Source organism: Lipotes vexillifer, unplaced genomic scaffold (assembly GCF_000442215.2).
Source record: "Lipotes vexillifer unplaced genomic scaffold, Lipotes_vexillifer_v1.1 scaffold883, whole genome shotgun sequence".
In the NCBI taxonomy this organism is placed as follows: Eukaryota; Metazoa; Chordata; class Mammalia; order Artiodactyla; family Lipotidae; genus Lipotes; species Lipotes vexillifer.
In genome coordinates this window covers 244,656-258,581 of record NW_006789567.1, presented here as the reverse complement: position 1 = coordinate 258,581, position 13,926 = coordinate 244,656, and the positions used below count along the sequence as shown (strand labels likewise).

Sequence of the window (13,926 nt, the reverse complement as noted above, 5' to 3'; positions counted from 1 at the left end):
TCCAAGTCACCACTATTTCTCATCTGAATTACTGTCTCCTAACTAGTCATTCTGCTTCTACCACTGACCCTTATAGACTATTCTTAACTCACCAGCCAGAAAGATGCTTTTAAAGTTAAACTGGTTCTGTTCCTTCTCTTCTACCCAAGACCCTCCAATGGCTTCCAATTTCATTTAGAGTGAAAGCCAAAGTGCTTGCAAATAGTCATAGCCCTATGTGGTCTGCATCTCTTTGTCCCATCTCAGTGACCTCATCGCTTGTCACTCTTCAGCTGGCTTATTTCACACCAGCTATACAGCTCTTCTTGCTGTTCCCCTGGATCCACTGATCACAATGCCATGTCAACGCTTTTGTATGCGCTGTTTTCTCCATCTTGATTGCTCTTCCCACCTTTACCCACTTGCTTCTCCCTTATTTCTTTCAGGTCTCTGCTCACCTTATCAGTGAGGCCTTCTTCTCCAAAGTCCCAATCTCCCTTATCCCGCTTCATTCTTTTTCATTGCACTTATTACCATCTGATATAGTCTATATTACTCATTTCTTTGCATTTGCTTATCGTTTGTCTCCTTCAACTGGAATGTAAGGTCTATAAAAGCCAACAGTAGGTGTCCAATAAATAATTGCTGAATTAATCACTGAATAAACTCTAGTGTACTAAACAAAATATGCAAAATGCCTGATTATTTTAAATTGGTGAATTTGGATTTTAAATTGGTGAATTTGGTTCAGTAAGAGGATTAATACATACATTCAGGCTTGTTAATTATACAACCTGAATAAAAAAGAGATAATCTTATCTTATACATCTATTGTTCAGGAACTTGTTCAGTATGAAAATTTAGCAAAACTTTCCCATTTAGAGCCTAGTTAAAGAGGATTATTTGATCTAATGTCAACTGGGTAAAACCACCTTAATTCAAATGATTCAGATTTTGAAAGCCTAAAAATATTGAACCAGTTTTCTGTGTGATAAAAAATTACTAATATGATACAGAAGAAGAAATATAAAGCATAGAAATTAAAAATCTGGAAGGATCCTTAGAGATTATCTATCTTTCATTTTACAAAAGAGGAGGGAAAGACATAAAATGACTAGCCCATATAGCTTGTGTGCTATGGTGAAACTGGTCTTTAAAAATATATACTCAACACTGTACTCTTGCCTAAAATGCCTTTACCCTCCTTATAAAATTATTCGAAAACTAAGACTCATTCAAAGATATGAGAACCTACACGAAGGCTTGTTGCAAACATAAAGGTCACAGAAGAGGGAGAATACAAAGTGCCAAGCACAGGGCCTGATAAAGACACTATGCTCACTGGTGGCAACTGGCTCAGTTTAAGTCCCATCTGTTCCTATCTGTTCCACTACGAAAATGTACAAGCAGAGATAGGTACAACCAATCCCGTTGTCTGTGATCTTTCCCAGATTGCGCATAAGGGGCTTTCTCCTATCTACGCTCTCATTCATTTATCACTTAGCATGCACTACTTGAAGCTGTTATTTATTTTTTAATGCAGAAGTTCTCTCTCAAACTATAAATAACAAGTTCAAACAGCAGCTTAAGAAAACACTAAAGTTTATAATATTTGATATTTATATAATTACAGTAAGACAAGCACAGGCTGTGATATCCATGCTCTTTGGCTATTTTAAAGTATGCATTTCTTGATTGGACTCAAAGGCCTCAAAAGGTCTTAAATGGTATCTTTCAGAACATTTTAAAATAGGAATTTCAAATTTTGTGGTCTGATTATTTCCTTAGTAAAGATTTCTAAAAATAGAAATATTTTTCTATGTACATACCATATGTATGTACATACAAAGGGGAGATATATCATGATTCTATAATAATATATGTCAATAGCTTTTCAGATACAAATAACTACCATGTTTATCAGTTAGCTATTAGGATACAAATAGTAGATAATATTTATCTGAAGAAAAGTGCCAGTTATGGTATTTTTAATGAATAATTCAGTAATTAAAAAAAAATTATTTTATTTATTTACTTTTGGCTGCCTTGGGTCTTCGTTGCTGCATGTATGCTTTCTCTAGTTGCAGTGAGCAGGGGCTACTCTTCACGGCGGTGTGCAGGTTTCTCACTGCAGTGACTTCTCTTGTTGTGGAGCAAGCGATCTAGGCACGCACGCTTCAGTAGTTGTGGCCTGTGGGCTCTAGAGCACAGGCTCAGTAGTTGTGGTGCACAGGCTTAGTTGCTCGGTGGCATGTGGGATCCTCCCGGACCAGGGATCGAACCCGTGTCCCCTGCATTGGCAAGCGGATTCTTAAACGCTGCACCACCAGGGAAGTTCCTAATTCAGTAATCTCAACAAGCTGAGGGCAGTGAGAATCACAGAATTCTAGAACTTAAACCTTGCCAAGCTTTTCAGTACTATCCAAATTTTTATATAGAGGAAAAATGAAACCCAGAGTAGTTAAATAACTTATCCAAAGTTACACAGTGATTTACTGGCAGAGCCTGGGCTCAACTGTAAGTTCTTATACTGAGAAATACAATACAAGCTTCTTTTATGGATGATTTTTAAAAGTTAGAAAATGCTTCCTCAAAACGCAGCATGTCAATACACATTAGGAGGGTTACTATCAAAAAAAACAGAGAACAAGTGTTGGGGAGGACGTGGAGAAATTGGAACCCTCAAACTGGAAATTGGGAATATAAGATTAAAAGCAGATTTACCATATGATCCAGAAATTCCATTTCTGGGTATATACACAGAAAAACTGAAAGCAGGGTCTCAAACAAATATTCGTACATCCATGTCTATAGAAGGATTATTCACAATTGCCAAAAGGTGGAAACAACCCAACTGTTCATTGACTTATGAACATATAAACAAAATATGGTAGTACATACAATGGAATATTAGTCAGCCTTAAAAAGCAAGAAGATTTCTGACAGATTACAACATGGATGAGCCTTAAGGACACTGTGCAAGTGAAATAAGTTAATCACAAAAAGAAAAACACTGGATAATTCCACTTAAATGAGTTACCTAGGGAAGTCAAATACATTGAAACAGAATATAGAACGATGGTTGCAGGGTGAATGGGGAGTTACTGTTTAATGGGTGTGAAGTTTCAGTTTTGCAAGATGAAAAGAATTCTGGAAATGGATAGTGGTTATAGTTGTACCACAATATGAATGTACTTAATGACACTGAATTGTAGACATAAAAATGGTTAAGATGGGGGCTTCCCTGGTGGCACAGTGGTTGAGAGTCTGCCTGCCAATGCAGGGGACACGGGTTCGTGCCCCGGTCCGGGAAGATCCCACATGCCGCGGAGAGGCTGGGCCGGTGAGCCACGGCCACTGGGCGTGCGCGTCCGGAGCCTGTGCTCCACAGCAGGAGAGGCCGAAACAGTGAGAGGCCCGCGTATCGTAAAAACAAAAACAAAAAAAAAAACAAAAAAAAAAATGGTTAAGATGGGGTCTTCCTTGGTAGCACAGTGGTTGAGAATCTGCCTGTCAATGCAAGGGACACGGGTTCGAGCTCTGGTCTGGCAAGATCCCACATGCCGTGGAGCTACTAAGCCCGTGCACCACAACTACTGAGCCTGCGCTCTAGAGCCTGTGAGCCAAAACTACCGAGCCCATGTGCCACAACTACTGAAGCCTGCGCCCACCTAGAGCCCGTGCTCCACAACAAGAGAAGCCACCTTAATGAGAGGACTGTGCACCGCAACGAAGAGTAGCCCCCGCTCGCTGCAACTAAAAAGAAAGCCTATGCATAGCAACCAAGACCTAATGCAGCCAAAAATGAATAAATAAATTTATAAAAAAAATAAAGTTAAAAAAATGGTTAAGATGGTAAATTTTAGGTTATGTGTAGTTTACCATAATTTTTTTTTAAAAAGGCAATATGTTAAAAATTACTTACATTTGATGCTGGCACTCATGCTTAGTGGAACTGAGCAGTCTACTGCAGCTGAAAGAGAAAAATCAGTTGTTTAATATTATTCTTTTTTTTTTTTTTTTTTTTGCAGTACGCGGGCCTCTCACTGTTGTGGCCTCTCCCATTGTGGAGCACAGGCTCTGGACGCGCAGGCTCAGCGGCCATGGCTCACGGGCCCAGCCGCTCCGAGGCATGTGGGATCCTCCCGGACCGTGGCACGAACCCGTGTGCCCTGCATCGTCAGGCGGACGCTCAATTGCTGCGCCACCAGGGAAGCCCAGTTTAACATTATTCTTAATTTTTATAAATGACAATAAATATCAGATGCGAAAATCACAAAAAGTTCCAGAACTTGCACTTCCTTGTTTTGATTTTTATGCTACTTATAGAGATGAAAAATACCTTTGATAAAAAATATATACTGGTTGGGATTAACAATCATTAGATACTGCAGAAAGAAATATTAGTGAACTTGAAAACACAGCAATATAAATATTCAAAATGAAACAGAGTAAAGACTGGAAAACAAATGTGCAGAGCATCACTGACTTAACCTACCTGTATCACTCACTTAACATACTTGTAACTGGAGTCCCAAGACAAGCTTGAGAAAATAAAAGAGCAAAATTGGAGCACCTACGTTATCTAATTTCAAGACTTACTGTAATGCTATAGTGATGACGGCAGTGTGGTATTCTAACAGACAAACAGATCAACAGAACTGAAGAGTAAGTCCAGAAACAGACCCCTGCATATGGTCAATTGTCTTTTAAAAAGTGCCAAGGCAGGTCCATAAGGAAAGGACAATCTCTTCAACAGATAGTACTTCAATATTTAGCTATCCATAGGCAAAAAAGTGATCCTTATATCATACCTTATAAAAAAACTAACCCAAAATGGATTATAAACTTAAATGTAGGAGCTAAAACTTATACTTCTAGAAGAAAACACACAAGAAAATCTTAATGACCTAAGATTAGGCAAAGATTTCTTCAACAGGATATGAAAAGCATAACTATTAAAAATTTGAAATGCTGGACTTGATTTCACATATAACAAAATATTTTTCTTTAGATTTTTTAATCATTTAAAATATAAACTTCAGAAAACATGAACCAAAATTTAAAAACTTTAGCTCTTCTAATGATAAAATTTAAAAATAAAATTAAAAGACACTGGTGAAAAACTGGTGGAATTCAAATAAGGTCTGTATTTAATAATATTGTGTCAATATTAATTTCCTGGTTTTAATAATTGTATTATAGCTTTGTAAGATTTTGACATCAGGGGAAGCTGGGTGAAGGGTTTCTTTGACATTCTGTACTATTTCTGCAACTTTTCTATAAGCCTAAAGTTATTTCACAATAAAAACTTCAGAAGATGAAAAGACAAGTCACAGACTGGGAGAAAATATTTGCAAAATATGTATCTGACATAGGACCCATATTCATATAAAGAGAACTCTCAAAACTTAATACTAAGAAGACAAACAATCCATTTTTTAAAAATGGGCAAAAAATTTAAATAGATATTTCACCAAAGAAGATACACAGATGGCAAATAAGCATAAGAAAAGTTGCTCAATGAAAAGGGAACCCCTGTGCACTGTTGGTGGGATTGTAAATTGGTACAATCACTATGGAAAACAGTATGAAGGTTTCTCAAAAAATTAAAAATAGAACTACTATATGATTCAGTAATTCCGCTTCTGGGAATTTACCTGAAGGAAATAAAAACAGTAATTAAAAAGCTATATGCACTCCAATGTTCACCGCAGCATTATCCACAATAGCCAAGATATGGGAGCAAGCTAAGTGACTATTGATAGATGAATGAATAAAGAAGATGTGGTGTACATATATGATGGAATATTACTCAGCCATAAAAAATGAAATCTTGTCTTTTGCTATAACATGAATGGATCTAGAGGGTATTATGAGAAGTGAAATAAGTCAGACAAAAAAGACAAATACTGTATGATCTCACTTGTATGTGGAATCCGAAAAACAAAATGAACAAACAAAATGAAAAGACTCAGATACAAAGAGTAAATGAGTGGTTGCCAGAAAGGAGGGAGCTGGGAATGGGGGGAAAAATAGGTGAAGGGGATTAAGAGGTACAAGCCTCCCTTTATACAATAAATAAGCCACGGATAAGTACTACATAGCATAAGGAATAGGGTCAATAATATTGCAATTAACTTTTTATGGGGACAGGTGGTTAGTAGACTTGGTGATCATTTCATAATGTGTGCAAATGTCAAATCACTATGTAGTACACCTGAAATGTAATATTGTACGTCAACTATATTTCAATTAAAAAAAGGAAAAAAAAAAGTTGCTCAACATCATTAGACATTAGGGAAATAGAAACTAAAACCCTATGAGATACCATTACATATCCACTAGGACTGCCAATAGGAAGTGTTGGTGAGGATGTGGAAGTGACAGAAATGAAAAATGTCACTCTGGAAAACAGTCTGGCAGTTTCTTATAAAGTTAAACATACACATACCATATTACGCCACCATTCCACTCCTAGTAAATAAATTTATCCAAGTGAAATGGAAACATACATTCAAAGATTCTATGTGAATGTGTACAGCAGCTTTATTCCTAATTGCCAAAAGTGAGTCAATACAATCCAGATGTCTACCAACTGATGAAGTGATTAACTAATTGTGGTATATTCATTAAATGGAACACTACTCAGCAATAACAAGGAAGAAATACTGAACATGGATTAGTTTCAAAAGTGTTAACTAATTGAAATAAGCCAGACCCCAAATGATACATATTGTATAATTCCATTTATATGAAATTCTAGAAGAGGCAAAACTATAGTGAGAGAAAGGAGATCAGTGGTTGCCAGGAACTGGAGGGAAGAGAGTGATTGCAAAGGACTAGGGAGAACCTTTTGGGACGATGAAAATGTTCTATACCAGGAGTCAGTGAACATTCTCTGTAAAGGAACAGAGAGCTAATTCTACAGGCTTTGCAGGGTGATAAAGACTCTGTCACAACTAGTCAACTCTGCCTTTTAGTGTAAAAGCCACCATAGACGATGTGTAAAACAATGAATGTGACTGTGTTTATTTATGGACGACAGAATTTCAATTTTATGTAACGTTCACATGTTACAAAATATTATTCTTCTGATATTTTTCAACCATTTAAAAATATAAATAGCATTCTTAGTTCAGGAGCTGTACAAAAACAGGTGGCAGGATGACTTGGCCTGCAAGCTGTAGTTAGCCCATCCTTCTTTTATAGCATGGCTGTAGTGATCATAAAAATGTATATATTTTTCAAAAATTTCAACTGTACACTTAAAATTAGTTCATTTTATTATATGTAAGTTACACCTCGATAAAGCTGACAAAAAGAAAAAAATTGTAGTTACCATCTTCTCTGTGTAGCTTCTTCAAATTTGAAAACAGAAGAGAAGATCATAAACTTTTGTTATATTAAGATCAGCATCTAATCGCAAAAATATATTAGGAATAACAGGTAAAATGAAACAACATAGATATTACATTCAAATACAGTTAATAAAAATGGCATTTTGAATTTGCTAGGTATATAGAGTCTGTGGTTGGTATCTTACTACACCAAACACAAACCCATGGGTATATAATGTATTCATTTTTGCTACAGATTTACACTAATTAGAAGTGAAGCTGAGAAGGGTTTAAATTGGGTACAGAAAGTTAACATTTGCACGTTTTTACCTTTGGCTGAAAGGATTTTATTATAGTGAACAGCCATGTGATTCTTGACCAGTTGGAGGGTACTTAGTCTGAGAGAGGAGGAGTCAGTGCAAAAAGCTAAAAATTAAAACATATTTAATCATTATATATTTAAAATATAAAAGTCATCATGAGATAAACAAGTTACTGATTATTAAGCTCCTTTTTATAAAATGTTCTGAAGTTTAACCATGGAGATACTGACATTATGTCTGTGATGCTGAATATGTCCTAGCGGTCACCTTGCACTGATAACAAGCTATTCACTACTTTGGGTTCAAACCTTTCTAGGAATAAGTTTTACAAGCCTGAGAGTTGGGAAGAGACTGAGAAATATAATCTACCATTACATTTACAAAACTATTTCTTATTGACAGCTCTCAATCTCATAACTAAAGATGTTTAGCTGCTTGCCTGATGTTACCATTGTTAACACTTGAACACATGGAGTCTGGGAAATCAAACAAATCCCAAACTCCGAAACTCTAGGCAAAGATTCTATTCTGAGATGCAAAGTTCTAATTTTATATCTGAAAACAAGACCTACAAATCTGTTTACTGCATTCTTTTTGAAGTATTAGGACTATCTTAAGACAAGTATAATTACAAAGAAATTGGATGACATTAAACTTCTTGACCTCCTCTAAACTGTTAAAAGAAATCTTAGAATTAAGCATGTATATATGAGTATAAATGTATAAAATGTAAATGTAGGCATAAATTTTTTAAATATTAAAAAGTTTTTGAGAAGGAATACATGCATGTGGTTAAAAATTATAGCTAAAATGGCATAGAGACATTGAAAAATAAGTGAATTTCCTGCCCTGACCCCTAGTCTCCTCTCCCAGAAGTATACTCTGCTACATTTTTAATGTATCCTTCCAAGGAAATTCTATGCATAATAAAAGTATATACAATAATGATAATCTTGACACTAATACTACAACTACTACTAAAAACATTTGTTGAATAGGTGCCATGCATATATTGCTCTAAGCTCTTTACCTGTAAAAACTCATTTAGTCATTATTATCACCATTTAATAGATGTGCAAACTAAGGCAGAGAGATGTGAGTAAGGTCTTCAAGGTCACACAGCTGATAAGGGAGGCAGTTTAGATGTGAACCAAGGCAACCTCATACTTACAATCACTATTCCTATACCAGCTCTGCACATATATTCTTTAAAAAAAAGTTAGTATACGACATATTGTTCTTCATCCTGCTTTTCTATATATGTAACTTTTAAAACTAGTTCAAAATTTTTATTTAAAAATTGATTTTCAAAGTTTATGATTCTGGCTCTATGTGTATATATGCTTTATTATAAAGAAATAAATGAGGTAACGGAAAATGATTCTTCTTTCACATTTGGAGGATCAGTATAAAGGATTTTTCATGTAAATAAGGAAAGAAAGACTTTCAATTAGTATTTTGCCTAAAAACCCAGGCTTAAACATTTTAAGCTATAATTATAAAAATACTTTAAATGTACATTAAAATTTACTTTAAAGGCTTTAAAATGTGAAAACATCTACAGAATACAGATTCTGCTTTCATAGGATCTAGAAGTCCAATTGGATAAAGAGACCCAGGATAAGTGTTTGCTCTTGATACAAAATGCATTTTTCAAGGGCTCTTTTCCTCTGCACAGCTTTTCCTTTTCAGTGCTGTGTCTTTAACAATCTGCTAATCACCATTTTAACAAGGAAGGCATGCCTTCAGCCAGGGTAGTTGGCCAGCAAAGAGAAGAGCTGGGCTGGAGCTGCAGCAGGGAGCACAAGGTAGCAAGGTCCACATCCAGGGCATGATGGGCTCCTAAATTCTCTAACCTCAAGAATTCCTATAATATGTAATTATAACTGATAATATGAAGTTCAAATATTGATTAAATGAAGTATTTTTTCATCATGTTATATAATTTACAAATAAAGGAAACACACTCGGTCAATCTTTTAACAATCTTTTACCATTTTAAGTACCTCACTTACCATTACTTTTGGTGCTCAAGTGTCCTTTAAATAGGCAGGGTGGACCATATTTGGGAAGGACAGAGGCTGCTCTGACTTTTAACAAAAAAACATGAATTAGGATAAATGAAACACAACTTTCACAAAGACACTACTGAACACATAAAAAATAATAAACTTATCTTTACCAAAATTGTTTAAAATTTTATTCAATCATATTACTAACCAGCAATGATATATCACACAAAAATTCGGCGGCCATAGATAAAAGGCTTTCTCTTTTAAGAAAATAAGTAATTTTCAAAACAGTTGTGCCTTGAGGCTTAAGTTTCACTGGATAAAATGATAAACACATTAATTATGTTATTTGATATATACTGACTTTATTCAGGTGTGGGGAAGACACAAAGTCTGGAAGAAATATGATGTTTGAAAATAGAAAAAGAGTTATCAAGATAGTAGAACTAAAGTCTAGGATCAGAGAACAAAGCGTGCCAGAACAGACTAAAACAAAAAACAATCTGAGATCAGAATACCCAAGAAGCTCCTTCTACATCATAGGCCAGAGAGCCAGAAGGAAAAATATTAACTTATTTACGACAAGAGAAGTCAAGGTGATACCACTTGAGCTGGTAATGAAGAGAGTCATGAAATTAGCATAGTTTTTGCCCAGAGAGAGAGACTAAACATAAAAAGAGCAAACTAACCAACAAACTCTCAAGCAAACCTTATTTCCCCAGAGGGAAAAAAGTGTTGACTTTTTGCCTGCCCAGAATCCAATGCCCCTTTATCTGGAAATGGGACCTCAACCTGCTTGGGGAACCACTCCTCCCCTCTCTTAGCCCAGCTGGTTCAAGGGGAGCCCACTGCTCAGAGGTGGGCATATCACTGCAAACTGGGCAGCAATGATGACTGAATCAGGAATGACTATGTGACCCAAGTCCAGCCAATGAGACATAATCATGGGACTTTTACTGGAACTCTTAGGAAATTCCTAGAACATAAATAAGCCTGGCACTACTGGTGGCCATCTTGCACAACACAATGGGAACCTGTCTGAGAACGAAGCCTACACAGAGGGAAGTGTAACCAAGACCAAATGAGATCCCTGGTAACATCGTCTGAGCATCGGGATCTAACCATGTTTGAAGCTCTACCCTCCCTAGCCTATTCGTACATGAACTCAAAAAATCCTATTTTAGCTTAAGCCAGCTTGAGTTGGGCTTCTTCACTTGTAGTCAGATGCTAACTTACTGAATACTGCTAACTGTGCCTGGCACTGTTCTAAGCACTTTGTAGAAACAAATTCACTTAATCCTTACAACAATCCGATGAGGGGTACTATCATTATCCCCACTTTATAGATGAAGCACAAAGAGGTAAAGCATGTAATTTCCCCAAGATTACACAACTACTATGTGACAGATTTCGGGTCTGAACCTAGGCAGTCTGGCTTCTGAGTCAACCATTACACTATCTTGATCAATATAAATTGCTTAGGACTGAAACCATGCTCCAAGCTACTATATCAAGTGAAACAGGCTAAGAAGTATGTAGTTTATTCCCTCCAAATTCCCTTCTAATGTTCACAGAAAAAGAAAAAGCAGGTATATCTAGATAAGTTAGAGAGCACAACGTCAGAGAGAATAAATGACAAAAGATAAATAAATTATAACGTTAGATGTCTTAATATTTTGTGCTCTTGAAAGCATCAAAGGTAACCTCTTAATGAAATCAAAGAAATTTAGAAAGTGCAATACTTTCAGTTAAAATTAAGTATTTTAGCTCTGGCTAAAATTACTTATGGTTTCCTATTAATAATTATGCTATAGGAGAACTGATCCTAGATCTCTGTTGAATATTACATTTTGCTTAAAAACTCAAAATAAAAAAATGTTTGATACTATATATTATATAATGTCCTAAAAATGAAGCTAATTAAATTGGGTAAGTTATAAAAATAGAAATCTTTTTACATTTTGACATGAGCCTGACTTTAAAAATAATTTAATTAATAAATACTGACACACACTAAGACTTACTAAGTCTATTATATTCTAAATTTTACAAATATCCTTTCCCATGCTCCCACTTCTACCATGGGATAGTTAAGTAAAACAATGGCTCTCAGGTTTCACATTCATCACACCTGGATTCAAAGCCTGCTGTGCCACTGAACTGTGACCTTAGCAAGTTACTTATGATCTTTTAGTTTCTTCACTGTAAAATGAGAATACCTATGTACAAGATGTTCTGTGGATTAAAAAACGTTAACTTGGGAATAGTTTCTGGTACACAGCATGAGTAATGTTAGCCTATGTGGTAAAACTTCTGAAAACCATTAACAGCACTTTCGTTTGCTTTTTCTGGAACTTAGGTGGCAAGGTGTCAGAGTATACCGTTTGGTGATCGATGAATAGTTATCTCCTACAATTAGAACAGCACTTATTTTGATCAATGATTACATAATAGAGGTGCACTTGTAATCAAAGCAAGACTTGTTGCAAGGAACCACCCAGCAGCTTGGTTTAAAGGTACAGTTTAAAATAGATAAGAACACTGAATTGGGAGAAGAGGTCTGAAGATTGCCTTATCTGCCTCGCTCAGAAAGTGTGAAGATGCAGACTATTTGGACTGGGCTGACTCCTAGAGATTTAAAGTTATATGGCTCCAATTGTTCCACAGTGATGTACATTTTAACCCAGAGTATTCAGTCAAGGGCAGGTATACATAGTGACTATGGATTAGTCCTTTGCTCCTAAAACTGTAGCCAGCAATGCTGCATCATTTGGAAGCTTATTAGAAATGCAAAATCTCAGCTCCTCCCCATCAGACTTACTGAATCATAACCTGCATTTTAACAAGATTCCTAGGTGATTGATTCCTATTCGCGGGCGGGGACGGTGTTACAGTATGAAGGATTTTGTATTTACTGAGTACTTACAATGTGCCGGGAGCTTTGTATGTATTATCCGCATTTAATCCTCAAGATTAAATGGGTGGTTTTACCCATTTAATGTAAAAAAAAAATCCATGGGTGTTTTTACCACCACTCATGGTTTGAGATGAGGAAACTGAGGCTCACCCCTCGGGAGTGCAGCGGGGCTTAATTTGGGGCCCAGGGAGGTCTGGCTCCAAAGACCACATTTGGTTCCTCTGCCTCCGACCCCGAATTCAGGGGACAGGGCCTCCTGGAGTCAGGGCAACAAATTCTGAGCAAGAAGTGGACCTGTGAACCTCGCAAGCGGGGCTTCATCCCGGGCGAGAGGCCTGGGCAGCTCGGGGCAACACTCGGGTCAACACCGGCGACTAAGCAGGGGTCGGGGAGCGCCCAGCGCGGGGCCTCGACCCGCGCGGCCCTTACCCGGACCCCAGACCCGAGGGTCGGAGAGCGGGTCGACGCGAGATGGCGGTCGCCCGCGACAGCTGCCCTTTACCTCTCCGGCTGCCATCCATGCTTAGATCCTCTTGCAGCCGCCGTGGGGACACGCTGGGTCCCCTCTGGTCCTTCCCGGGGCCGGGCCAGCCCCCGCAGCAGACGTTTGGCGAGAAAGAAGCCACGGGCGGCGGCATGAGCCGGAGACTGACGCAAAGCAGGTTGCTAAGTGCAGCCTCCAAGGCGCCGGGATTGTGACGTCACGGCGCAGGGACGTGCGCTGCCGCGGCCCCGCAGCCCCGCCCCCCGCTGGAGAGGACGCTAGGGTGGACGGGCTGAGCGGGGAAAGATCCCCAAGCGCCAGTCTGTTGCTCTGGATCTCTGCCAATAGTCCACAGAGCGGCCGCCAGTCAGGAGTCGAGCCACCAGCACCTGGCAGGCCTCATCCCTTCGGGAAGAGAGGGAAGAGATGGTAGTCTCATCTGGCATCCATGTCCCTTGGGTCCCGGAAGGAAGCCAAACGCAATTGTTGGTTGAGGTCAGGGTAACATTTAACCAGCTCCAAATAATTAAATTTCCAAGCAGTACGTGAACATTTGGATTGGTGAAAATCCTGGGGATGAAAAACATCTACATATTTATATCTTAATTCTTAACCCCAGTAATCAGTTTGCATTTCCTTTCTGCTTACTGCGCTTCCTCCATCCTCTTCCACCACCCCCCTCCGCCTTTTTTATCTTAAGGCGCCAATGTGTTTTCCTTTATGATGGAAGAGAGTTGCAACATGAACAAGGCATTGATTTATCCGTGACTTTGAACAATTTGTTTAATTTTGAAGGAGTTACTTTTGAATCCTTGGAAATAAGAACAGAATGGGGTGTGGAGCATAGTAATGTGTCGCTTCTCAGCAGCAG

At 37.8% G+C, this 13,926-nt stretch overlaps 1 protein-coding gene across 2 annotated transcripts in view; it reads right to left on the bottom strand.

Moving 5' to 3' along the window:
• SPATA7 (spermatogenesis associated 7) overlaps positions 1-13,092 on the bottom strand; it is a 35,261-nt gene extending 22,169 nt beyond the window's left edge. The window contains exons 1-4 of one of the 2 annotated variants that reach the window (XM_007462729.1): positions 13,074-13,092; positions 9,658-9,732; positions 7,650-7,745; positions 3,905-3,952 (exon numbers count right to left, since the gene is read on the bottom strand). In XM_007462729.1, coding sequence (XP_007462791.1) covers positions 3,905-3,952; positions 7,650-7,745; positions 9,658-9,732; positions 13,074-13,092 — 238 coding nt within the window. The remainder of the gene's footprint in view (positions 1-3,904; positions 3,953-7,649; positions 7,746-9,657; positions 9,733-13,073) is intronic. The other variant, XM_007462730.1, reaches the window with a different exon arrangement.
• Between the last annotated feature and the right edge of the window lie 834 nt (positions 13,093-13,926).